The 26,205-nt window shown below is 40.6% G+C and overlaps 2 protein-coding genes and 1 long non-coding RNA gene across 5 annotated transcripts in view; 2 read left to right on the top strand and 1 right to left on the bottom strand.

The window, feature by feature from the left end:
• The first annotated feature begins 1,087 nt into the window (after positions 1-1,087).
• On the top strand, positions 1,088-3,488 carry txnl4a (thioredoxin-like 4A). Its single transcript, XM_044170579.1, has 4 exons — positions 1,088-1,248; positions 1,495-1,674; positions 2,741-2,844; positions 3,006-3,488. Exons 2-4 carry the CDS (start codon positions 1,522-1,524, stop codon positions 3,175-3,177), a joined length of 429 nt encoding a protein of 142 aa, XP_044026514.1. The 5' UTR covers positions 1,088-1,248; positions 1,495-1,521; the 3' UTR covers positions 3,178-3,488.
• Positions 3,489-13,393: 9,905 nt separating this feature from the next.
• On the bottom strand, positions 13,394-19,700 carry LOC122863814. Its single transcript, XR_006375094.1, has 4 exons — positions 19,533-19,700; positions 13,856-13,999; positions 13,567-13,624; positions 13,394-13,461 (listed from the first exon to the last, which is right to left on the bottom strand). It is a non-coding gene; the product is annotated as an uncharacterized LOC122863814 (long non-coding RNA).
• fam49al (family with sequence similarity 49 member A, like) overlaps positions 16,834-26,205 on the top strand; it is a 33,269-nt gene continuing 23,897 nt past the window's right edge. For 2 of the 3 annotated variants that reach the window (XM_044170575.1, XM_044170573.1), the window contains exon 1: positions 16,836-17,202. The gene's annotated coding sequence lies outside the window, so the exon portion shown is untranslated. Of the gene's footprint in view, positions 17,203-26,205 lie in introns of all 3 variants that reach the window. The other variant, XM_044170572.1, reaches the window with a different exon arrangement.

The raw sequence follows: 26,205 nt of genomic DNA, 5'->3' as shown, positions 1-26,205 counted from the left end.
GCAACAAAAATATTTTTTAAAAGTACCATTTATTCCATTTATATTATGGATGTAAATTTACACACACACACACACACACACACACACACACACACACACACACACACACACACACACACATCTTGGATGTGAAACTTCCCAAGAAGGCACAGAAGAATGGTATCTTTTAAAAAATGTCCACTATAACAATCAGATTCAAGCGGATTCCTTAAGTTCTAGCAGCTGAGAGAAGGAGAAATCAGTGAATATAAGTAATGTCTCCCTAAGTGGGCATGTAGGGACATGAATGACGTGTTCTTTCTGTTTGTTGCTAAATGAGTAGTCTGAGTAGTCAGGTTTCAATTTACTTAAGGTGTTGAAGAGATAATACCTCTGTATTTCTCTGACTATAAAATGTATGCGTGTCACAGAAGGTATTTATGGGAAAGACTCTCCAGCAAAAGATAGCATTTGAAGGACAACTATTGTCATCTAAAAGAATGTTCCATCCAGACTGAGACCACACCAGTTACAGATGTGCCAGTTGACACTACCATGCATGTAATAAATTGGGTTTTTTACATGACACTTAAACTGGCTATCTGATAACTTACATTTAAAAGTACGTGATTTATGACCATTCTGTAAAGGCCATTGTACTGATTGAAGAAATGTTGGAAACTTAAGAATTCATCTTACATAAGTAAAAAACAAACGAGTCCGTCTTCATACCAATCTCATAGCCTATAAAGATGGACTTGGTTTTGTGAAGTAGCCTATATTTTGATTGTTCTATGAGGTTTTTGGTTTACTTCTTGTCTATCCAAGATTCTTCTCAGTACCTTAAAGAATGTATATTGAGGGAATATAGGCCTACCTGATGTGTTTTTCCCGTTAGTAATACGATCATCATCATCATCATATAATGTTGTATTCGCGTTCTTCTCATTGATTAAGATTTTGAAGTGTCCCCTAACTTAAACTTTATCATTAATGTAATTTTGTATTATGAAATGTTTAAATGACTAAAAAAACAAACAAACAACAAAACTGTATACATACACGTGACGTAAGCACGTCGCGTCCACACTGTCGCCGGTTTGATGACATAGTGCGTACAGCAACGTAACGTTTCCGAAAAGGTACAAAGCAGCAGCAGTCAACGAAGTTTTGCTTTTACTTGGCGTTAACAATCTACGTTTTTACTACGCAGAGATTTATTTCACTATATAATACATACATACATATAAAAGTCTTTTGTATTTTAAGGTAAGTGTTTCTGCACGAATTATGTTTAATTCATATCTAATAAGGTTTCATTCTGTCAGACTTTTCCTTTGCTAACTTGGCTAAAGTCAATTCAAGCTCACTAGCTAGCTAGTGTTAGCAGGATAACTGCACATTCCTACCCAAACTATATAAGCAGAAATTCAGATTTTACTGGATGTTAACTAAACATTACTCTCACTGCCTCTCAAGTTATGTGAAGCTCAAGTCAAATGTGTTGTTTTTTAGCTTGGAAATCGACAGCGTAGGATCAAGATGTCGTACATGCTACCACATCTCCACAATGGCTGGCAGGTTGACCAAGCCATCCTGTCTGAGGAGGACCGAGTCCTCGTGATCCGCTTTGGACACGACTGGGACCCAACATGTATGAAAATGGACGAAGTTCTCTACAGTATCGCTGAAAAGGTTTGATTAGTGTCTGATCCAGCCTATAAACCGCGTGTGTCGTAACATACGCATTATTTGTTATTCCCTGCTGTCTAAACATGCTGAATAGCATCACCTGCTGGTCTGCTGTGATAAATGCATAATGACTTCCCATGAAGAGAACATTGTACACAGGGTCTAACTGGCATCAGTTGTTCAATGACAGTTTATTCTACACTTACATATAACTGTGATGATAACACTCAATTTCAACTGTTACAGTATTACACTTTAAGAAATGATTGCCTGCGAAATTCACACTTTCAGCCGTTAGGACCAACAGGAGCATTCCAGTTTGTAGTTTGACCTCAGCTGAAAACCACATGGATTTTGCATGTTACAGAAAATCATGCGAGGGTCCTTTTCTAGGATGCTGTAGATTTTTTCCTAGTGCAGATTTATATTATGTGCTAAGGGGATGTGAATATTCATCACTATTTACATCACTGTGTTCACTGATCTTGGCAGTTTATTCCTGATTTTTAACTAAGATTCCCATTACAGTATGTTATGTTGGCGTATCTTACTCTCAGTCAGCAATTTGTAGACCGTTTTCAGGACATGCTGCCCAAAGCTATTAGGCTGTTAAAACACTGAGGCATTGCAATAATTTCATCAAGATGTAACTTATATTCTTTTTGAAGCTTATTTAAACATGCCCAATTCTTTTTTTTTTATACCGGTAAACTAAAAAGGTGAGGTATTACAGGTAAGGCAAAGGAGGTTTGTGGCAGTCAATGAACAGTATGTTTCACCAGTTCATATCTGAAATTTAACTTTTTAAATGTAGGTTATCAGGTAGACAGTTCAAGCGTCATGTAAAGAACCCAATTTATTACATGCATGGCAAACCAGGTACTGTAATTTGTGTTTAAAAAAAAAAAAAAAAAAAAAAGTATTGTCCAAGAGAATTGTTTAGATTAACCCAGAAACTGACCTTTCCCTGTTGTGGTGTTCTGCCTGTAATGTTGAATGCTTTGCTGTTCTTAATGATACCTTATGGTTTACTATTGTATTAATATTCTACCTACGTACGTCCTGACAGGTAAAGAATTTTGCAGTCATTTACCTGGTGGACATCACAGAAGTGCCTGACTTCAACAAGATGTACGAGTTGTACGACCCCTGCACCGTCATGTTCTTTTTCAGGTAAGCCACTAAATGTCTAGATTTCAAAATATCAATGTAAATGTTACTTAAATTATGATTATTGTAATGTACTGTAATTGAAATTACAGTCATACTCAGTTGCTGTATGAGGACCTTGTCATATAAAGCCAGGACTTTATATTGTTATTGTTGTTTTTCAGAAACAAACACATCATGATTGATTTGGGCACCGGCAACAACAACAAGATCAACTGGACAATGGAGGACAAGCAGGAGATGATAGACATTGTTGAAACAGTGTACCGAGGAGCGAGAAAAGGAAGAGGTCTTGTGGTGTCTCCAAAGGATTATTCTACAAAATACAGATATTGATTTTTTTTTTTTTTTTTCTCCAACTTTTTTGAGGAGCTGTTTTATTGTTTCCTGATATTTTGTGACATGACAGACTACAAGTTACACAAGTCAAGGAAGATCTTTTTCAACAGGACAATATTCTTATTAATGGTCATGATTGTGTTACATTGTGTCATTTGTTTTCTTTTTGTGAGTAGATTGACATGTTTAACAAAACAATTTTTTTTAAACTTGTGAAAAATGTGAAACAGGTGCTTAAGAAACCAGACACAGTGTAAAAGTCCTCATATTTAAACATAATAAACATGGATGGATATTTACACATGAAAGTGTTTTGCTGTAGGTCTTTTCAGTTGCTCCTAGCCTCTTTTCAGTGTTGTTACACAGTATGGTTGCTTATAATGGCAAAAAGTTGTTTGCATTACAACATTTTACCATTTTAGTCCAATTTGTTTTTAATTACTTTTTTAAACATTTTTTTTAGAGGATATGGAAGAGGCAAACTTGTCATCATGACTGCAACCAAACATGTCATAGTCTAGACGGTGTAGTCCCTCATTCGTCCAGGAGTGTTCTATCGTAGAAAAGGTTTCAGTCCGGAACTCCGGAAAATGGTCTGAGAACTCAGACCATTTAGACCATTCTCACAATTGAGAATGACTTCCGGATGGGAGCCGAAACGTCTTGATTCTGAAAACAGTGTCCAGATGACTACGACTGAAACCTTTTCTACGATGTCATAATCTACCAGACAAAATGCACAAAGGGGTTGGTCTGCTCAGTACAGCGCACAGCCAGTATATAGTGACTGCTGCTGTCTGTTGTTGTTGTTCATGTAGTTTGGCTCAACACTAACTTAAGTGGTTGCCAGGCTGGCAACCAGGCATCAGCTTTTGGTTGCCTAACCTGAAAATTTGGTTGCCATTTTTAGTCACCTTATATTTAGAGTAATTAAGATACTATGCAGTTATACGTCAGCTTAATAATGAAAATGTGACAAAAGAATGTTTAAAAGTGGTGATGTTTATATACACAAGCTTGGCGTGTTCATCGGCCCATCAGTGGGTGTGCCAGCTCTTGCAGCCTTCACCTCATTATGTCGTCGACCTGCCCACTTGTGTTGCTTCTAGCTCCAGTGCTTGTCTAGCCCTGTGGTTCTGTAGGATGTGCTACCTTGAAGTAGTGAACTTGATGTGTCACTTATAGAGGTGTATGTTGTACACGTTTTACAGTATAATTTTCCGTCCAGCTCAAAGATGCCGGGATATTTCGCCTCCCAAGACTTCACAAATTTCCTTTTTGTTTGTTGTGTCAACCAAAGGCAAAGAATTGATTGCCAATTTCTCAAAATGGTTGTCAATGGCAACCTGGCAACCGTTACTGTCGAGCCCTATTTGGTTTTTGTTGCAGCTGTATGGAACAGGGCACTTGTGATGTTGGAGGCTGAATTTATAGACATGCTGTGAACGCAGCCGCCCACAAAAAATACTTGAGAGAAACTCTCTGCCCACAGTGGTTAAGTAATATAACAATCACCTTTTAAAGATAAATAAATAAATAAAACTGGCTGCACAGTAAAAGCAGGTGAAGCTCATAATTGTTTTTTGTGCTGGAGTGTCAGAGATGTAGATTCAACTTGGTCATGTTGGAGAGCTTTTGTGTTGTATTATGTTTACTCAAGTTTGCTTTGATTCCGAGGGTTGAGAAAAAGAACTTCCAAAACAGCTTCAGAACATTTATTGAGCTGAGAGTCAAAAGCGTCAAAAAGTGGAAATAGTGGAAAGTGGCATAACACACATATATGTATTTATATTAGATTTAATTCAATTTATTCCATAAAAAATCCATTTATTTTAAAATAAATTGTATTCCATGTTCATCTGGAAAGAAAAATAATATGGATTTGGTGCACTCTGCTGCAGAAATCTGATAAATACTTTTACTTTGGTTTAGCAAGAGAGAACCTGACAGAGTGCATTTCCATAAAATCTCCATCAGGTGGAGCCAGAGATGTTTGGCAGGTACCAGTCTGCTGATAACATTGTTGTAATCAAAAGAATCTGTACCAGATGTAGCTTCTAGCGGCAGTCCTGGGGAAGGAAGAGACAAACATCACTAATACTAATTCAATTAATACAAATACAGGTTCAAAATACAATAAATATTATATTGAATTATAGATCTAAACATGCATAGAAATGTCAATCATTACACCCAACCCTTGGACTCAAGCAGTATCTAGTGAATTAGCACAAGTGTATTAAACTCTACAGAAAGATTTAAAACAGAAAAATACACTATGTACAATAAATAAATAAGTAATAAAAAATAACATGGTAAAAATATGCAATTAGTTAAAATAATGGAAACGAACAATAAACAGATAATCAAATGGATGTGACAGGGGTATTTACAGGTGATGCTTATATACAAGGCTGTGTTCTGGTTGGACACTGTGTGTACTAAGTACAGGATGAATAGTAATACAAAGAACATTTGTGTATGTGTGTGTATTACAGTAGTGTATGAATTTAGAGTGGTAGAGTAATTTAAAGAGGTACAGCTATTGCACAATACAGGCTGTGCTGTGAGTGAAGATTGTATAATATTTCAAAAATAAAGGAATATTTTGTACAGCACAGTGTATAAATACCCTATATATACATTCAGCTACAACAATAGTAATTGCACAGTAATTGCTGGGTATTGCGCAGACACTATAGGGAAACATTCACATAGTGGAGTTTACTGTTTATGAGTGTGATGTCCTGTGGGAAGAAACTGTTCTTCAAATTCAAGACTTAACCTAAAATGTATCTATCAGAATCACTGAATTGTAATTGTAATTTGTAAAAGTTATACACAACTATGAATGCCTGGATGAACAACCATGTGTTTTCATAAGAAATGGTGCCAAATCATGAGGCTTTCTCTATCCACAGTATTTACACACTCAAAACAGTAAGAATCCTTTGTCAAACAGTCCTACGGAAGATAAAAAAGCAGGGTAATTAATACAGGCTCTTCCACTGGGTCTTTAGTTTCCTCACAGTTTTCATCATCAGCTCCCAACCCTGACAGAAGTTCAGTGATATGATAGAATGATGATATGATAGAAATACTTGGAGGAATGAACATGGTAAAGAAAAGAGGAGCAAGAAAATAGAGGGTGAAGGAGTTTGAGAGAGTGAGAGAAATATCAGTAGATGAGTATCATTAATATTGGTTAGCTGTCAGCTCCATCTCTTACAGCTCCTTATAACCACACACCACACGCTGCATGGGAGACAGAGTCCAATTTGCTGAGTGATAGATGAGGTGAAAGGGTACAAATTCCGTCTCTTTCTGTCTATTTCACTTTGTGTGTGTGTGTATTTGGACCAAAGGCAGAGAGGGATCCTCTCCAGAGTAAATAGCCTGACCTCTTCACCTCTCCTGAGTGAGACAAGTTGGAAGTCACTTGGGATAAGACCTCCCCTCTCAGAGTCAATGTGTGCGTGTTCTCTTGGTCCTTCTAGACAGTAAATTGTCTTGCCTTGTTTAGAAATATTCCCCCCCCGCCCAGCTCCCAACTGATCACCGTCTGGTTGTAACTGCCCCAGAGCTCTGGCCAAAGAAGGGGATGGAGGGGAAGATGGGGATGGCTGAACAACAGCTGGCCATCGAAGGGAGGTGATGGAGGAGAGAGGAGGCCAATAACTGCTGTGGCTTCTGCAAAAACAAAACACTCTGACCACACTTGGCTGCTCTTGAGTAAAAACCACATATAAAATATCAACTTTTTAGGAGCCAGAAAATGCTATGTTTTTAGCTTGAGTGCCATTCATTTTTTAAGCATAGCAATATGAAAGCTGGAGCTACAGAATGACCTCATTGCATTATGTGTACACTGGCAGGCATGAGTATATTTACAGTTCAAAATAAACTAATTTCCTCATCTTTCTGTGTGTGTAGACCATGTTGAGGACACATGTACACCCCCTCCAGGCCTCCCATGTCCATTCCACTTACATTAACCTACAGTCTGGCATGCTTTTGTCTTTGTCTGGCCTGTCCCTGCAGGGCCCATGTACACCATTACTGTGCCATTGCCCTCATATGGAGCGCTGGTCCAAAGGCTGCCTCCATCGGTCCATTATAATTCACATTATCATGCATTGTTGTTCCCTATTACTGTTAATCAGCTCAGCCTCAGGGGGAAAGGAGCGGTCTGGATGTCTAAGGGTTACTGGGAAACTCCAGTCTAGACACATATGGAAACATGGCGGGATGTACAGTGTCTGTGTGTGAAGAGAGAAAGAAGGAGGTGGAGTTGTTTTCCCTATGGACTATATAGGGAATATGTACGCTCACCCCTAAAGCTGTGGTAATCCAGGATCTGTTTTCAACTGATAGTGTTTAAGTGATCTGCACAAAGGGGGTGCAGCAGGCAGGCCGTGAGGATCATCTAGGTGTCAGGGGGAAGACATGCTGGCGTCCCTCCATCCTCTCTCTCTGGCTTTCTTCCCTCTTCCTTTTCTTGTCTGTCACTGTCCATGTGGGTGCCCAACATGGGGGGAGGGGCAATTGCCAATTTCTGGGACACCCAACCCCCACCCCTGCAGCTTCCCCTATTGGCACTGATACAGATGCACACATAATGTGATAACCCCTTCCCTTTACCCAGTAACTGTGTAACTGTGGTCACTGTGTCTCATCCAACTATGCCTCACATCTCATTTTGAGCCAAAGGCTTCTCAAAGTCAGCCAGGATCCTCACCATGAGTAAGTCACATGTGGAGCTAAAGTAAACGACACCTTTTTTTGACACAGCAAGCAGATAATGCAATACATTACTGCAGTGGCTTTCAAACTTTTTGGCTTGGGACCCCTAAAACAAAGCTTTAAGGCCCTTGTCACTGACTGCATATGCAGTGGCCACTTCAACTAAAAATTCTAATTGTTTTATTTCAATTCTTTTAGGGGCCTGAAGATGTAAAATCATCCAGTAATCCAGCTAAAAGGGTAACACTTTAGATTACAGTCCACAAATCACAGGGTAAATATTTTGTACATAGGGAGTACCAATTAAATACTTTCTGGGTAACCCTGTAGGTACATGTGCATTTTTTTTGGGGGGGGTGGTAATTGCCTGGTACATATGTGTAAAGACAGGGGACCAGCAGACTTAGCCTCTATGTTCTTTCACAATTGCCATGCCATGAACTTGGTATAAAAAAACAACTTTATTATAAACTTTAGTATAAAATATAATATATTGTGCACACAGTGGGCTAAACTGCTGCAGAAATCCTCTCAGTGTCCCTCAATAATAACAATACTACCCAGAATACCATTACTTGATACAGTAGATCGAGGACAGTCTCAGTAAATGTCCAGAGCCTCAATTGGCCTGTTGCTTGAAGAGTGTTGCATTCTGGGTATGAGGATGGTTATGTTGTTGCTGATGAGTGTTTTTCTCTCTCCAGTGATTGAATGAAATTATTTACAATACTGAGAACAAAATGCCAATATGGTTTTAACAATTTGTTGCTAGTGTGTAGTACCATGCTAGTGAGCTTAGGCAAGTAAATCTCTGCCATTGATGTATTTTCAAAGCAATTGTGGGTAGTTGAGTTTCAGTACCACTGATGTGTTGTTGGGTTTTTTTTTTGTTCCAAAAAGAAAAAGAGAGCGAGGTAAGTTTTATTGTGGAACTGGACAACTGAAAATGTTACTAACTGGCTAACCTGTTCAGTTTTATCCAGAGGCTTCCAACATCTAAATGTAATTTATGCCTAAATGCCTCTAAAACCCAAAGTAGTTACCCCCTTATTCCGTGACCTTTTGTCTTCTTCCCTTATACTTATGTATGTGTCCTGGTATAGGCACACTGTTGACACCACATATACTAAATAACAAAACTATTATTGTGTAATCTAAAACTTAACTGCAAAGATTAGGGAAACGTCTGTCAAAATTTTAACATAATTCTGTGTGGCAGAAATGTATTTTTCTTCTTTTCTAGAGTTTGGGAAATGAGTATATGGTGTTTAATTGCACCATATTATGAACTACTGCCAGTATACAGTCATCCCGCCAGCAAATCTGTGACCTTGTTCGTGCATGTCCTTCAATTTACTTATCCCATAAACTCCATGTCTCCTCTTGGGTTATATCACAGCCTCTTTACATAAGCAACACACCAGAGAGCTATAAAGACTCATCTCTCTCTCAACAGTTTTCATTCCCTTGATTCCTTCAAAGGGAATGCCGATTGAGAGGCGGGATGGAGAGATAGGAGGATATGGTTCACTGTTACATATTCTCAGAGGAGAGATGGTGAGAAAAAGGCTTATCTCCAAACTCCCTCTGAATCAAGATCCTATATATTTATTCATCTGATCTATTTTCTTTTAAGATCTACGTGGGCTTCAGGGTGGGTTTGAGTTTTGTCCCTGTGGGGGGAATTACTCAGAGTAAATTAAGTATTGCCTGCAGGTTGGTTAAGATTAACAAGAGAAGATGTTTCATACTGATAATATGCCAAAACAAACACACACAAACCCTATGCCCCCCCCGTCTGCCTCCTTTCGTAGATGCTGACACACTTAGCAGCCTTGTGTTATGTTGGTTTCATTCCCTTCTCTTCCCCTCCTTCTGTCTGCCTTTTATTCCACTTAGGGACCTGCAACTAAATGGATTTGCATCTCTCTTCCTGCATCATTCCCAAAGGGGTGTCATCCCTCCATCTGCGACAAAACGAGGGGTCTATTTAACTTAACTGAGACAGATACCAGTACACAGAGAGGAGGTGTGTTTATGCAGTCTGTGGCGCTGCTGATGCTGATGTACCGTACAACATACACTGAACAAACACACATGGATCATATGAGGCCCCTCGCTCTACGCATTCACTTCCATTCATGGCAGGCGCCTCCATTCAGAGGCTTCAGGCCCAATTAGCACCTGCGCAGTCCTCACAGGCAGACCAGGCCTCCTGCTAAACAGGAGGTGTGACGCTGAGAAATGCTCCAGCTGAACCAACAGAACCAGCACACACACACACACACACACACACAGGCTTGAGAGGGGAAAATCTTAATTTTATCGGTTCCCCATCACTTGTACAAGAAATCAAGGCGCCTTATTCTCCCACACACTCTCTGTCACACACCACACTCTGAAAGACACTGAACTTTGTATTTGAAGCTGATCATGCACAGTCAAAAATGACTCTTTTGTACATGAAGTGTGTTTGACATATAACATAACAGACTGAATATACTATATATTACACATCAAAGTCTGTTTACAAGTCTAGGGGATTACTACTGCAAATGTGAAAAAAAGTTGTATAAAGCCTTTTGTGGCTCCTGAGGGAGTGTGAAGTCTGATAAATTACCTCAGGTGATGTCACTTGAGTCAGCTTCGTTTGGGGCGAAGACTTCAAGTTTAAAAATAAAAGAAATCTGGGGGTGTGGAGTTAGAAAGAAGCGAGTCTACCAGACCTCGGCAGCCCCCTTCTCATCTCTGCTTGGAGCTAGCAGCTCGAGGCTACATTACCTGCCATTAACATAACACGCCTGAATCTACAACTGAACTGTCAGTGGTTAAGTTGCATTGTGGGTAATGTAGGTTTTGTAGGCATTTACCAGGCAAATGAAAACACAGAAGACGCTGTCAAGTTGCATTATGGTAAGTGTAGGTTTTTTGGAGACTTCATGTAAGTGAAATACTAAACTGCTGGTGTTCCCCTTTAATGTTTTAGGTCAACATTGGCCTTTTATTAGAAATTGCATATTGCCCAGACATTTTTTTTCCATTTCTGATTTTAATGGATACAAAGCATTTTGTTTGTATAACTGATCAATACTTTATTGATGGCGGGTGAAGCAGCGCTTAACCTGAATTGATTGTAAAGTGACATGTGATCACACTCCACGAAAGCATGCAGGAATATATTTATGTGAATATGATGACAATTAGGCCATGTGATCACTGTGATGATCACGATGAGGAGGAAAAGGATGTTGATGATTAAATAATGATGATGCTGATAGCAGTCATTGTTATCAATACTGATGCTACTGTCTCTAGCATTGCTATAGGTGCTGAGAGAGTTTCTGAGCACTGCTTCTAGCCAACAAGCCATTTTCTGTTTCAGATACTGTGACTTGCTGACATGATCTTGACATGAAGATTTGTGGTCTGCATTAGGCAAGCTACTTAAAGTGCTTGGTACTTTGATCCGCTTTGGAGATATTGTATCATGCACTTATAAAATATAAATATAATATTTATGGGTTTTGGAGGAAAGATCTGTTGTTATCATGGCCTAAATGCTGTTTCACAGTTTTTTGACGTTTTTGTCTTTCCAAAAATAAAATGTAAGAAATTTAGAATAAGGATTCTTTACAAATATTTAATATAAATAATAATATAAATAAATATTAAATATTAATATAAACTAAATATCAGCAGTTTCTAATCAAATTAACATTTTAGTGGATAGTGTCCCACTGTCTTTTGGGACATCGTGTCATTGTGTTCTTTCTAGGATTTTCTGCCCTGCAATGAAATGAAATTCAGGGAGGAACTAGATCTCGAAATATCTTTTGCATGAGAAAACTGAATGACACAAACTGCCACAAAATATGTGCTATTGGACTCCTCAGTTGAAAAATTTTGCTATTTGCTTTCAAAAGCCCCAAAGCTCCATTTGAACCCTACTTCTTATCACACAATCCCCATCACCCTTTCTCCCTGGCCATCTTCATGTCTCCCCCTCCTTGTTCACTATTTCTTAATCTCTGCTCCTCTGCCTCTACATCATCATCGCTCTCTCTCTCTCTCTCTCCTCCTGTTAGAGCCACTGTCCCCCTACCTGCCTGCCTGTGCTGGTACAGCCCCCTCTCTCTGCCTCTGTCAATGTATTTTGCCCTTATAAGGAGAGAGCACAGGCAGACTGTACTAACCGCGTGAGCTCGGCGGGGGTGTTGCAGGGGCAGGGAGACCACAGCGACTGTAACAGCAGGGTGAGATGGGAGGAGGATGGAGGAGAGTGGATGGAGGGGTGGGGAGGGGAGGGTGTCGAGCTACCACACTTCTGTCAATGACTCCAAATAAGATGACAGAAATAGACACAGGGAAAGAAGAGGTGGGGCGACAGAGGAGAGGGAGGAGAAGCTGGAGACTGGAGAGAGGATGGCGAGGAGAGGCAGGTGAATGTATCTGTGATGCTTGTATGTCAGGTTGAGGTAATGTCACTAAGAGACAGAGCACTTTCCAGCAACATTTACTTTCCATATCAACAGCCAAAAAAAGTACACACTGATAATATACATTTACAAAACTCTGACACTGTGAGTGGTGTCTGCATGATGCCAGCTCACCAGCTGCCCACATACTCATCAATATAGAAGTCTAACATTTAGCTGGTGAGAGTGATGGAGGGAGAGTGTGGGCTTCAGGATGTCTGTAGTGCAACGTGACAAGTCCAGGCTTTCTTTGCAGACATGATGAGCTTTTACATTTGTTCCTTTAGAAATGAAGAATTAATATTAAATCAGTTAAAGTGAGACTATGTAACTTTTCAGAGAAGAAATAACACCTCTTCTTCTGATTACAAATGAAAAGTACAAATGCTAAGCAATAAAACGCATCCTTCCTCAGTTCAGTACACTCAGGGATTATGACCTTTCTTGGTCTGGTATGACTATGGTGGCTAATGTTAGCTAATGTCAGCAATATTTAGGCAGGTATTGCTTTGTACCTGACTTTACTGAGTGAGTTCACTGACTTGACAGTTCTTCTTTTCCTGTGCTACTATTACACTATATGTTTTGGCATTTACCATTATCTTGCAATTGTTACCAGTGACCACAGTAATTGCTGTTCAGCAACTATGTAAAGTTACATAGTTTCACTTTAATATTACTAAAGCTACTTAGAAGCTACTAAAGAAATCCAGTTCCATCAAACCATCTACTGTTGTAATCCAAATATTCCTTACAACTGATTACCCTGAGAATCAAGTCTTCTTAATTCAAGACCAACCCATGATTTTTTGTTGAATTTATCAGTTTAATTTGGATTTAAAATGTGTTTTTTCTGTATAAAATCCTCCTGATATAAGTGTCGTCAGCTTTGATTTTCTCACCCCAAGTTACTCTTTTACTGTGTTTCAACTTAATGGTACCAGTGCACTTTACTTCTCCTCATAATTCATAAAGCATGCCTTCATAAAGACTAACCTCATCTGAGGACTGGCTCACACACCACAGGCCGTCTCTGCCATTCAAGCAGGATGGGACAACTGACCTAAAAAATAATAGACACTGTATGAATAATCTAAGGTGCTCCACCTTATGCTGGTTGGCAATAATGCTCAGGTATTAATATTTCAGTTAAGTAAGACCTCCATACCTCACTTGCACTTTATTGTAGGCTGGGTCTTGAAAAGAAAGCTTGTCTTCTTTTTTGCCTTATAATCAATATGGACAATCAAACTTTCAAATGCTTTCAATTTCACAGCTGATGTGATGTTAACAGATAATTTAGAGTATTATGGTTATCAGATAAAGAGTATAAAACAGAGACCTCTGTGCAGTTAATGAATGACTTAGCAATCATTAATTTATATTTATGTACTAATGGACTGTATACAGTGGGTTTCAAACTTTCCCTAGAAGCTTATGCAAATTGACTTACTCACCATTCTCCCTCAGTATCCTTGGATACGAGTTATTTATTCATTTTGGTTTCCTTCACTGCAGAGGCGCTGTCTTTCAGAGCAACGCACCCAGATCAGGTGATGATCATGTGTCTCAGCTGGGGTCTGCAGTATCTGCTGTTCAATCTGAGACACACACACACACACACACACACACACACACACACACACACACACACACACACACACACACACAGACACTGGTGTGAATGTCACAGTGTGGTGAGATGGGAGCAATTTATCTGTTGGCCAGAGTTCAGTTGGTCAGGAGGGTTCAATACAAGGCCTCACATCAAAGATGTTTATTCACAGACAACAGGCAAAACTCACTGCCCTCTCTCTTGTTTCAAAGAGAACATCTGGTCCCATACATATTACAGTCATTAGGGGTGGCGATGCTTGCTACAACTGTGAAACTGGAGTATTTCATTGTCTGAAAGCCTTCCAAATTCTGATGCACTGAGTTAATGAATGGTCTCAGTCTATGTTGAAGTCACTTGCAAAAGGAGAAATTAGAATGGCGACACTGATCATATTGGTAAGGCAAGACAATGAGTCAGTGTGGTCACACGACACAGTCATGTGTGAAACACCCTGCAGAAAGCTCAGGCCATTACGTTTTAACGGCTGTGCACCAAAACCAACAGATGCTGCCATTTACATGCTGCCAAAGCCTCAAATTTCAGGATATATCCTCAGGACCTGTAGCAGCTCCTATTCACTCAACAGATGGGTGCAAACCTACTGTCTTTTTTGTTTAACATTTGCATTTCACATTTTAGTTATTTAAAAAAAATGTTTCCAGAGTGATGTCGGATAAGACAAACAGATTAAATCCACTGTGTAATTCATTAGTGTAATTCATTAAGTGCGCAAACGTTGCTTTCAAGAGACAATTTTTTGTCTGTATCAAACATTTGTTTACCTGACTGATGTGGGAAGCTCATTCAGATACAGTAACTCTACAATATCAGACTGAGGTGTGCATTATTATACTGAGTCTCGCACCAGTTTTATAATAACCTCCCATGAGCTTCAGTGACTTGAAAATGCTAAAGCACTCTCACACCACTAAAATATGAAGCGCTCTCTGTTCTTTCTATTCTGCCTTTCCCTTCATTATCCCTCTGTTTCATCTTTGTGGTGCTCGGATGCCAGCTAACAGGAGAGTGTCAACCACCGCAGCACCACTTCCATGTTTCTGTGTGTCTCTTCTGCTTACTATTCTAATTTTTATTACAAGATCATATCTGCAGTGTTAATGTGAATCTGAAATCTATTTAGCAATGTCGGACAATGTTGGTGATGTGAAAGTAGCAGTCAGACGATCTATTTCTCAGACACAACCACAAAAACAGGAAGACCCATATTTATTGTTAGACATTAAACTGCTCCTCTGCCTTTTATTTAGGTTTAGCAGCATAGAGCCTGTGTGTAGCCAATGTTTCAGATTAGCAACACCACATATAAGCCTTTTTTACATCTGAACTTAATTAATTGACGAATTAACTTTTTTATGACAAAAAGGTACATGACATTAATGATTTGGGCATTTCAAAGCCCGCTCTCTCTGCCTCAGCCGTGTTAAGTGGTATTATTAGCTACTAGCATGCTAGTTATCTATATAGCAAATCATTATACACAGATAGTAGTACACTCTAGTGCTTCCACATGACCAACCAAGGCCACATTGCAGCTTCTCTGTGCTTATTTTGTACTCTGCTAGTGCAGTGTTGGTGACAGACGTGCCTCCATGTTGGATTTTTTCAAGGTTCAGCACACACAAACTCTGTGTGAACCTTGAATTGGATTTTCTTTTTTTCCAAAGTTGTCTTTTTAAATAACTTTTTTCATGGTTTTCAGTAGAAGTGAATGAGGGGTGAAGCTCATTCACTTTGGAGTTTGATCGCATCTTTAAGCTTGTCATTTTCAGACGACAAGTGCGTCTTCTTGTGCTCATTTAACCCAACAACCTGTTCAATTATTAATAATGGCCGTGGTAGGATGAGTTCATCAACTGGACTCCTCTCACTGTCCCCAAATACAGTTACGAAACCTGATTATAAAAGGGCACCAGGCCTTCCTAACCCAATTCTGCCCTAAATTTGGCTGTCACATACAAACTGTGGTTGAGTTATGCACGGCAGCATTTGGCCTTCAGCTCTTTTACCCTGCTCCAGTCCCGTAGGTGGGCTGCCATAAGCACTGGTCTGGGTACAAGACCACCAAACAATACACATTCTGTCCCCCACACAAGCGTACACAGAGTGACAATTTAGCCACGGCTCATTTAATCATGCCCTTTCGTCCGGGCTGCGACCCTGAAGTAAGGGTCCTAACGGGAGTTTTCACCATACCAAATTCTTAGTGAATGACAAGGACAGAGAGGGATGGGGTAACACACACACACACAAACAGTAGCTCTATAACCTGAACGTTCCCTAAATGTCAGCTAATTTATGCTCATAACAGCTCTGTGCTGTTCGGCCTTACAGTAAATATAAGCAGCCTCACACTCATGCTGCCTATAACCACAAATAAGGTGAATTTCCTTCCCCTCTGCAGCACAGTGGCAAATGATGCTCGGCAGTCACCCACACAGTTTGTAAAAATACCCTACTGCACATCCTTACTCACCATGATTCACTTTCACACCGTGTGGACAGGAAAAGTCACTCTGCTGCTGAAACAATGTCAAACACAATACAACTCTGCACCACACACACACACACAAGTAAACAGCAGCACACACACACATACAAAGGGTAGTGCCCCCTCCTCTTATTGCCAGCAGGCTAGTGGGAGATGTTAGTCAAAGGGGGAGGGGGTGTTGTGAGGACATGCCAAATGTGTGTGTGTGGTGGGGGTCTTTGTGAGCGAGAGAGGTAGGAGGAGAAGAGGAGAGGGAGGGGGACATGGCGTTCTATTTCTCATAGACCAACAGCTGCTGTCTTTAGTGCAGAGAGGGAGAGAGAGAGAGAGAGAGAGAGAGAGAGAGAGAGGGAGAGGGAGGGCTGTGTGGCGTGAGGCAGTGCGTGTGCTCAGTGTTTAGGTGAATCCACAGCCCTCTGGCTCACAAGGATAAAGGAGTCTCTCTAAGGAAGACAGAGAAAAGCAACACAAGGACTTTTTCCTCTTTTTTTGCATCCTCAGTCATCCTTCTTCTCGCTTCATTCTTTCGCTAGCCACCAGCTGCTGGTGTCTGTATTTTGCCTCCTTCTATCCTTCTCTTTTGTTCCCTGCATCCATCTGTGTTTCACCTTGGTCCAGAGAGAAGGAAGGAAGAGCAGAGTCAGAGGCATCATCCTCCCCTCCTGCAAGCCCAGCCGGTAAGCTGAGCCAACACTCTCTTCATTTTTTTCTCTTCATTTCATAGCTCACCATCACTCCATCCGTTTAGTTCCGATAGCAGGAAGGGGCCTCACAGTCCCACCCTGCGTCTAAAAGAGAAGCTGCTGGCTGGCTTCGCTGGAGGAGGAGGCTGAGGCTGGAGGATGGTTAGACTCTAGACTGAGGCTGGTGGCTGACTGGTGCTTGTTTTTTTTTTTTGGGGGGACTGGAGAACTAGTGTGGATCAGGATCCCCGGGGTAGGGAGGGAGCGTTGAAACCTGGTGGGGCTGGTCAACTGGAGCTTGTCCTCTTTCACTGCAGTGCTTAGCCAGAGCGGCACAGTCACAGTCACAGTCACAGTCACACACACACACACACACACACACACACACACACACACACACACACACACACACACACACACACACACACACACACACCTCAGCAAAGATCTATTCTTCCTCTGTGCATTAGCAGGAATCCATCAGCAGTATGTGGAGTCCACATACTGTATGCTTGTGTGTGTTAATGTGTGTATATTTTCAGTGATGGGTGATGGTTTGGTCACAGGACATATGTGACCTAGAATCATCACAGCACATGCATCTATATCACATTGATGCACTGGTTCTGTGAACAATGTGGGTAAATTGCATGTCAAGCAAGCCTCCTCGTCTTTTCAGCTCCATTATCACAGATTGTTAGCGTCACTACAAAAGGCCCTCAATTCTATACAGTGAGGTGTGTGTGTGCTTGTGTGAGCCGTCTCCGCAAACAGCCTGCTAAAAACAATAGCCCCAGATTGCACTGCTCAGAAGGGGTGGGTGCATGCGACTAGAGTGTAAAACAGGGAGGAGGGAAGGAAAGAGGGAGGGAGAAAAAAACTGAATGGAGGGATGAATGAATGAGGCATGAGCTTTTCAGGAGTGTTTCGTTCTTTCAAATGTGAAAACATTCCGGTGGAGGAAAAGGTGTATATGAGGTTGTTCCACGGAGAGGGAGAGCCGACTGAAGCTACCTACTGTGCTACCGTGTGACTGCAGGTCTTCTTTGTGTGTGCTTGGGGAGAAAGAATGAGAGAACGATGCTGTGGATGGAGAGATGGATAAATAATAAGGTAGAAAGAGAAAGCATGATGAAGTACTGAGTGTGTATAGGCGGGTGGAGGGGGAGAAACAGACAGGAGAGGTGTGTAATTGAAAGATCTGGTCCCTGTCCATCCCTCTGTAATCTACTGACTCTGGTTATAATCCATATGAGTAGATTAAATGATGATTTATTGCCATGTTGACTTTCATGACACACACACAAACCTCTTTGGTTTACAAAGAGGTCATGTTGCAGTGTCAGTATAGTTATGTTACAATATAAATCACACACAATATGCAAGTATAGTCTTATCCTCTTTTTTTGTACAACATAGCTATACATATACTTATTCATCCATGTTCATTTACAGACATATATACATGTACAGTATATATGCACACACATATATACAGATATACAGGCATATATATACATGTACACATTTATTAATACACATGGTGAAATTTGCCAAATGTGCATGCCAGTATACTCATGTATACTCATTCACTTGTTGTGACTATACCGGTACTCTTCATATGTACACAACCATCTAAAATTATACATAGTACTGAATATCACACATCTTTTTAAATGTCTGTATGTCTCTATAAAACTGAGAAAATGTATGTTTGATGCTTGCCATAGTTTATTATAGTCATTTGAAGCATCTTACATACAGTGAGTGATATACTGTATAGATTTTGATGTATGGTCATGAATCAAAATATGCAGATTATGACCCATTTACATGTATGAATAAACAGCAAGGTGCACTAAAACAGCTAACATGTGTGTTAACATTAATCAAAGTGTGTGTGTGTGTATAGGTTTTTTTTTCGGTCTAAGATGGAATGGTGGCTGCTATGGTATTTACTCCGCTGTTGCTAGGACACTCCCTTTGAACATTTTAATCGAGCCTTTTCATTGGCCTGCCGCAATGATGCAAGATTCCCTCACCCCAAATCTTTCCTGAGTGCCCATAGAAACATGCCCGTCTGCATTTCCTCCTCTCTCCTTGCTCCTTCTCTGTCACTCTTTGTCTCACACCCCCCTTCTCCTCTCTCTCTTTTCCTGTCTGTCAGTATCTCTCATGCACCCTCTCTATTCATCTCTCTCGCCCCGTCATTAACTCATTAATGCGTCCCTGCTCTCAATCTTTCTTTCCTTCCAAGCCCTTCCAATCAGTCTTTCTGCTACTTTCTGTCACTTCCTTCACCCTCATCTAGTCAAAATGCTCACCGCAAAATGGTGTTGACAGCATGTGGCGGTGTCTTCCAGCACAGTCATTCTGTCCTGCCGTCTCGCAGAGGATTAGTGCTCTGTGTGTCTCACAATGTCCCATTTCCTCTGTCCATATGAGGTGCAGTGTCTTATTAGGTTGCCTTAGCATGTGTCAGGATTATCAGGTTTGACAAGGCGGAAGACAGGAATGGGGGTTGGCGTGTCATGGTGGAGGAGGCGCTCTTTATATTTCTCTTAATGTACAGCACCTTATGTATTTCAATCTTTTCTCCTCAACAATTTGGACAGTTATTTGAGCTACACATTCATGTTATCGCTGCAATTACCCCAAGTTCACAGCTACACAGCATTTCCCATGATAACATGTATTTCACGCTACAGATGTGTGTAACCTTATGGCTCCGGCATGTCGGTTATTACATGTTGAGGGACTTGGAATAGTGGGGGATGGATGGCGGTATGTAAGGTTAGAATGAGTGAAAAAGAAGAGCAAAAGGAAAAGGGAGGAGAGGATGGGTAATGTTTGTTTTGTTTGCTGCATCTCTCAGTATTTGTCACCTTGGAAACTGTCAACACAGCCCATCAGGTGTAATGGTGTGTAATGATCTTCTCCAGCCTTCACTGAACTAGACATGGCTGAGGTCGCAGCATAACCCCAACTGGCAGTCTATGAATAAGGCAGATGAGTGACACGTACAGTGACACGGAAATGTGTGCAGCTACTCCAAAGTGTCAGCATTCACGCCTGAAAAAGTGTTTTGTCAAAACATTTTGACACTGAGTAGATGCTAATAGGACAACCTGAAAGAGCATTTTAAAGCCTGAAGTGTAGCATCAAAATGTTAAGTTAAAGACACAAGGACATTTGCTGCTACCCGCATCGTTTGCTGAAGCAAGGATGAAAATAATTTTAGACCAGCTGATTGTGCCATTACTTAATTTTGTGAAAAATGTGTGCTTTTTTAAACCCAAACCATCCTTGAACATCCTATTCTTGCCCTCATCAAAAGAGCAACAATGATTCAATTGTTAATTATTGCTCTTTTTTTACTTAGAAAAGCTTTTCAGACAGACTTTCAGTGAAATATTATGACGCCAGAAACAAGGGGATGGACAACCATGTTGCACTCAATCCTTTGATTAAAATACAACATCCTCCATATGTTTGTCCATGTGGCTCAACTGATTTCCTCAAAAATGCCTGACAATCTACGTTTTATCTAAACACTCCTAATCTTGTTGACTGGCCGACCCATCTGCCCAGCAGTAACATCTGTCATTCAAACATCTGTCACTTGAGCTTTCATGCTTGCTGTTGATGTTCCTTTTGTTTTCATTGGAGTTCAGAGGTTGGATCAGACTAGTATTGTAGCCAGAAGTGAGATAATTTCGGAATTGTGATGTGATCTGTCTCCACCTGGTAATCTTGTGGTTTTTAAGACAGTATTGTCAGGAATGAGGGATTATTCCCTCAGAGCAGAGATGATCCTGTTAAAGGGGGACCGCATGGATTGACAGAAGGTGCTGGGTGGTGAGGAAGGGTCCAAATATAGCATGCAGAGGGTTATATCTATGTATATTCAGTACATACAACTTTTGGTCAGATAGCTGCTGACAAAAGAGAAACTGGGGATGCTGCCTATGCAGAAATTCTGTCTTGTAATCTAAGGTTTCTTAAAACAGTAGTGCAACATTTTGGGAAATAAGCTGTCTTTGGCTTTCTTGCTGAGAGTTAGATGAAAAGATCAATACCACTCTCATATCTGTCTGGTAAATATAAGGTTTCAGTCAGCAGCTGGTTAGTTTAGCTTTGCCTAAAGAAACAGGGGGAAACAGCTAGCCTGGCTCTGACTCCAATCATAAGAAAATCCACCTACTAGCAAAGATCTAATTAATTATCTTGTTTGTTTTATTTGTACAAAAAAGTGAGTATAAAAACAAAAAGTTGATGTATTAGAGAGGGCACATGTGCCAAACTATTTCTTGACTGGCAACAATAACTTCCTGAAGTCTCCGCAGGTTGCCTGGCAACCTCATGATGACAACTTTTTATACTTTGGTTTTTGTACGGAATAAACAAACAAGATATAATGTGTTATTTACAGAGCTTTCGAAGTGATGGTAGGCGGATGTTGTTACTTTTGGACAGAGCCATATAGCTGTTTCCCCCTGCTTTCAGTCTTTATGCTAAGCTAAGCTAACCAGCTGCTGGCTGTAGTTTCATATTTACTGTGGGCTACAGACATGAGAGTGGCACTGATCTTCTCACCTGCCTCTCGGCATGAAAGCAAATAAGCATATTTCCCAAAATGTCGAACTATTCCTTTAAGACAAATGACAAATTCTGCTTGGTAAGGTAATCTCACTTGTGTGTCAGTATCCTGAAACAAAGAGGACCAAGGATCCTCTAAAGTTGACAGTAAAAAACCTGATTCTAGAAAAGGTGATTTAACAGAAAAAGACATTTTCTGATTCTCCATTCCACTTGTTTTACAAGAAATGAGACTTAAGATTCAAACCTTGATGAAAAAACTTGCCTAACAAGTTTCGAAATGAGGGATTCGTTCATTTAACCCACTGAATCAGTGAGAAAATAGATTTAGGAGACAGTGAGATTTAATTCACCGTGACAAGGGAGCCAAGATCTGAAAACTCTTAGATCATATTACCTAACTCTCAGTGTTGGGTGGCACTTGTGGAAACTACTGAAAAGTCTTTTCAGTTATCATCCTTGTTATGGGTGTCCTGCTGAAATTCTTTGAAATGTGTAATATTACATCCAGTAAGACACAGAGACGGGCCACAGAGAATTCTCTCCTGCCCCTGCGAGTCTACTTCTAACCAGACATGACTTGGCTTATCTAACTCCCTCTTTCTATAGCAATAAAAGAGGAGATGGTGATTTTCTGGATGTAATCAGATTACTTCCGATCTGCTCTCTGAGGACTTCCTACAGTATCATGGCCTGTTGTCTGTCGATCAGATCAACTGCTGTCCACTAACGTCAATAAACAGCCAAAATGCCCACCCTCTGGTCATATTCAAGATCAATATCCCCAATTCAGTGGGTAGGTGAAGCCAATTTAGGTTGATGGAGGCTAAAGAGAGCAGAGCAGGAGGAGAGGAAGCGAGACAGTATTGCAATTAGTGTGTAATAAGTGAAGAGGCAAATTATCTACTTAGTGATGGTATCTCAATTGAGGCTTCAGCTCTCTCAAGTTCTGCTGGATAATATAACCAAATGTTTGGTTACTGAGGCTTAAGGTAAATATATTTGAGAGGAACACTTTGACTATCTGAGATGAATAAATGACAGAGTGCATTTAGTGACGTCATGATGAAGAGTGTGTTTGACTATGTTGCTGATCAGCCTGAACGGTGATTCACCAATCAAAGCTTAGCAACCGTAACCAGGCACAGCAGGTCTGTCAAGTAAGAACAATACTCAGTATCCAAAGAGTTTTGAGGATGGTGTCTTTTTTTTTAGCCTTTTCAAAACCAAAAACATGAGAGCAAAAGTGTAAGAATGGATTTCTGTTCTAACAAGCGTTAGCATGTCCGGTTCACTAGCTGATTCCTCATCCTCAAAGCCTTTTGGTTTGTATAACATTAAAAGTGAGACATGTATTTTCAAATTACGGCCAATAAACCATAAATATAACCCTCATAACCTTCATGTATGTTTTCTGTAAGTTAAATAGGGTTATGTCAGAGCACAATAACTGTCTAATCTTGAAATTTTGCTGTATCATACTGTACTGTATGTAATACTGGGTCTAATAAGCTCTACCCACCAGTACAAAAACAATGCTGATCCTTTATTTCCATGTCTTCTACATGGATCATCAACTGGTGAGGATGAGGACTTTTTGGCTGGAACATGGAGGTTGCTCACTGCAGAGCCAATGGGTGGAGCTTGACCTAGTCCGGGTCCACCTCTAGGTTCAGCTACACCCCAAGACCGTCAGAGGCCAGTTTGAAGACAGGGAATACAATACTATGGTGGTTTTCTTTGCTCCTGGCACCTCAGGGCTGATCAGCCTCTCAGTGAACATGGCCGGACAGGGGCCGACAGGGAATACAGTACCAAGGTGATTTACGGAGTTTCCTGTTGGACGGATAGCTTTTCTTGTTGCTAAAGTAGTTAACCGCTAACTGCTGCTAACGTCAGTGCTGTTAGCTTGGTTAGCCATGCTTACTCAGCACTACAGTTAGAAGCAGTTAAACTCCGTGAATCACCTTGGCACTGTGTTCCTTGTCCGTCTCGGAGGCTGTGTTTGCCCGCTAATGGCAGCTACACTTAGCAGCCGTTAGCGGTTAGCTACTTTAGCAACAAGTAAAGCTATCGGTCCATCAGGAAACTCTGTAAATCACAGAGTTGAAGCTGAGCAGCCATAAGACATCAGAGGGAAAACTAGAAAATATTTTCTCCATAAAATATGATCCAGTTTCACCGAAATCAGTGAATAAGGTTATAAAGTTGTACTTTTGTACAGTGATCAGTGAGGCCCAAGCTATATCTTTTTTCCTAGGGTGGCAAAGGCATGACCAGCCCTACGCTGCCTCTGATTGGCTCACCCTGATATTCTTACCTCACCTTAACCAGTATCATGGAGCTTTGCTAGGTTCAGAGAGGTGGAGCTGATTTGGCTCTGCAGTGAGCACCACTTGGAAACATGTAGCTCATCTTTTCTAAGTATGATATCATGTACAGTATGTGACCATCAAGTGCACATTTAAGACCCTTTAACATTGTTTTTATTCACACAGTGTCTGAGTTTTCAGTCAATTCATGATGCTTACGGTTATTAGCTAGCTAGCTACTATGAAACATGCGAATGGAAATTGTCATTTAGGCTGGCAAAATTGATGCTTGCAGGCTAAAATTTAAATTTCTGCTTTTGTCTTACTCTGTGTGAAATCAAGGACCCATTTCCCCATTTGTTATCTGTTTCTCTTTCTGTGTGTGTGTGTGTGTGTTTGTTCACATGTGTGTATACCAGATCTGCTGTGGGCACACTGGTATGCTGGCAACCATACTTGTGTTCAGTGTTTGATCAGGCTTGTGGGTCTATACACATAGATTCTCTCTATCTTTTTCCCTTTCTGTGCACATGAACACACACACATGCTCACTAATTAGTTGAGCTTGAGGGAGTGAGGATTTATCAACAGTATATATCATTTTTTAACATCAAACAACAAAGAACGAATAGGAATGTAACTCACTGGATAGAAATAAACCACAAAAACAGCCAATATCTCAAACGTTCACACCAGGAATCCACTAAAACGTCCCAAACCGACTTTTTTTAGTTCATTCTCATCCTGTTCCATCAATTATTTTTTTCTCTGCGCCAGCTTAAGCCCATACCTTACATTGCAGCCAATTTCCTATATTTGAGAGCTGCTGCTGCTATTCTGCCCCTCCCAGTGGGACAGGGAGTAGTGTAACATTGCATCCTCTGCCATGTAAGTCACACTGCAGCACAGTGTGATGGAGCATCGCCTCCATCAAGGACACACTGGCTCTTCCCGGTATGTATTGGACGACTTCGAAGCACCAAGCTGAATCTAGATTCTAAGTCAAGCTGAGGTCAGAGGTCACCCCGTTCATTCATTCTCTGTGGTCATGTACTGCGGCCGAGGGATTTGATGCTGTGTCCCAATTCCACACTACATAGTAATAGTATGCAGTATGTAGGCTACTACATAATTATCACAGTATGCTCTTTTTGCTGTTAATATACAAATAATCTACTGTACTTTACTGTGAGCCTGACAGTCAGACTTGGTAACCGCTTCATTTTCACTTCATTGTTCACTCTGACAGCGACTTAGTTTTTAGTTTGTTCATGTTAGCGGTTTTCTGTTTTCAGCAGTGAGTTACGTATCTGTCCCGCCAATGTAATTTTCAGTCAACATGGAAGCTGCAATATTGGTTGCTAGGAGCAGTTAACTTAATGCTTTTCACATTGAAAAACTATCACAATTTAAGAGGCGTTATTTTTACAAGTCGACTTACAACACCCTGTACAGCTGTGTCGACCTTGCCCATGCATGTTGTCATTTTGTAGCCATTTTTATGGCTCTGGCACTGGAAGATCGTTCCACCTACACAGCCCTGATTGGCTCAGTTGTTTTTTCAATCAGGGAAACAGACGTTAATGAGCACAACACGAAACCTGTTGGAACTGCTTAAATATCTGAGATGTGGACAGTGATTCAGAGGTCTGGAACGAGGCTTCTTTAATGTTTTATGAAAGACAAAGCAAAAGGTTTTTCAACTCAGTAATACTCATAGTCAAGCAATGCCATTTTTGTTTTCCAATATCGCTCTGGAGCTTTTTTAATATTCTTTAAACCAAGTCTTCATCCAGCAAAATGTAATGAGTTTTATGTAATGGGGACTTGCAATGTTTTCTGTTTGTGTTTGTACTATCAATCCAGTAAAGGTATAAACGAAAGGAAAGGCGAACAGTGGCTGACCCACAGGATGCAGTGAATGACTGTGTAAATAGACTTATGTCCCAGCAAGCCTTTATGTTCTGTTTTATAGTAGCTCACTGTTTTACACTCAGATCTCTCTCTCTCTCTCTCTCTCTCTCTCTCTCTCACACACACACACACACACACACACACACACACACACACACACACACACACACAC

The sequence above is a fragment of the Siniperca chuatsi genome, linkage group LG17 (genome assembly GCF_020085105.1).
Source record: "Siniperca chuatsi isolate FFG_IHB_CAS linkage group LG17, ASM2008510v1, whole genome shotgun sequence".
In the NCBI taxonomy this organism is placed as follows: Eukaryota; Metazoa; Chordata; class Actinopteri; order Centrarchiformes; family Sinipercidae; genus Siniperca; species Siniperca chuatsi.
This window is presented reverse-complemented; position numbering and strand designations above follow the sequence as displayed.

Excerpts from the sequence above, each read along its gene's own strand:
- txnl4a (XM_044170579.1), top strand. The coding sequence starts at position 1,522 with ATGTCGTACATGCTACCACATCTCCACAATGGCTGGCAGGTTGACCAA. Across the intron at positions 1,675-2,740 it reads TCTACAGTATCGCTGAAAAG|GTAAAGAATTTTGCAGTCAT; the intron begins GTTTGATTAGTG and ends ACGTCCTGACAG. Across the intron at positions 2,845-3,005 it reads ACCGTCATGTTCTTTTTCAG|AAACAAACACATCATGATTG; the intron begins GTAAGCCACTAA and ends GTTGTTTTTCAG.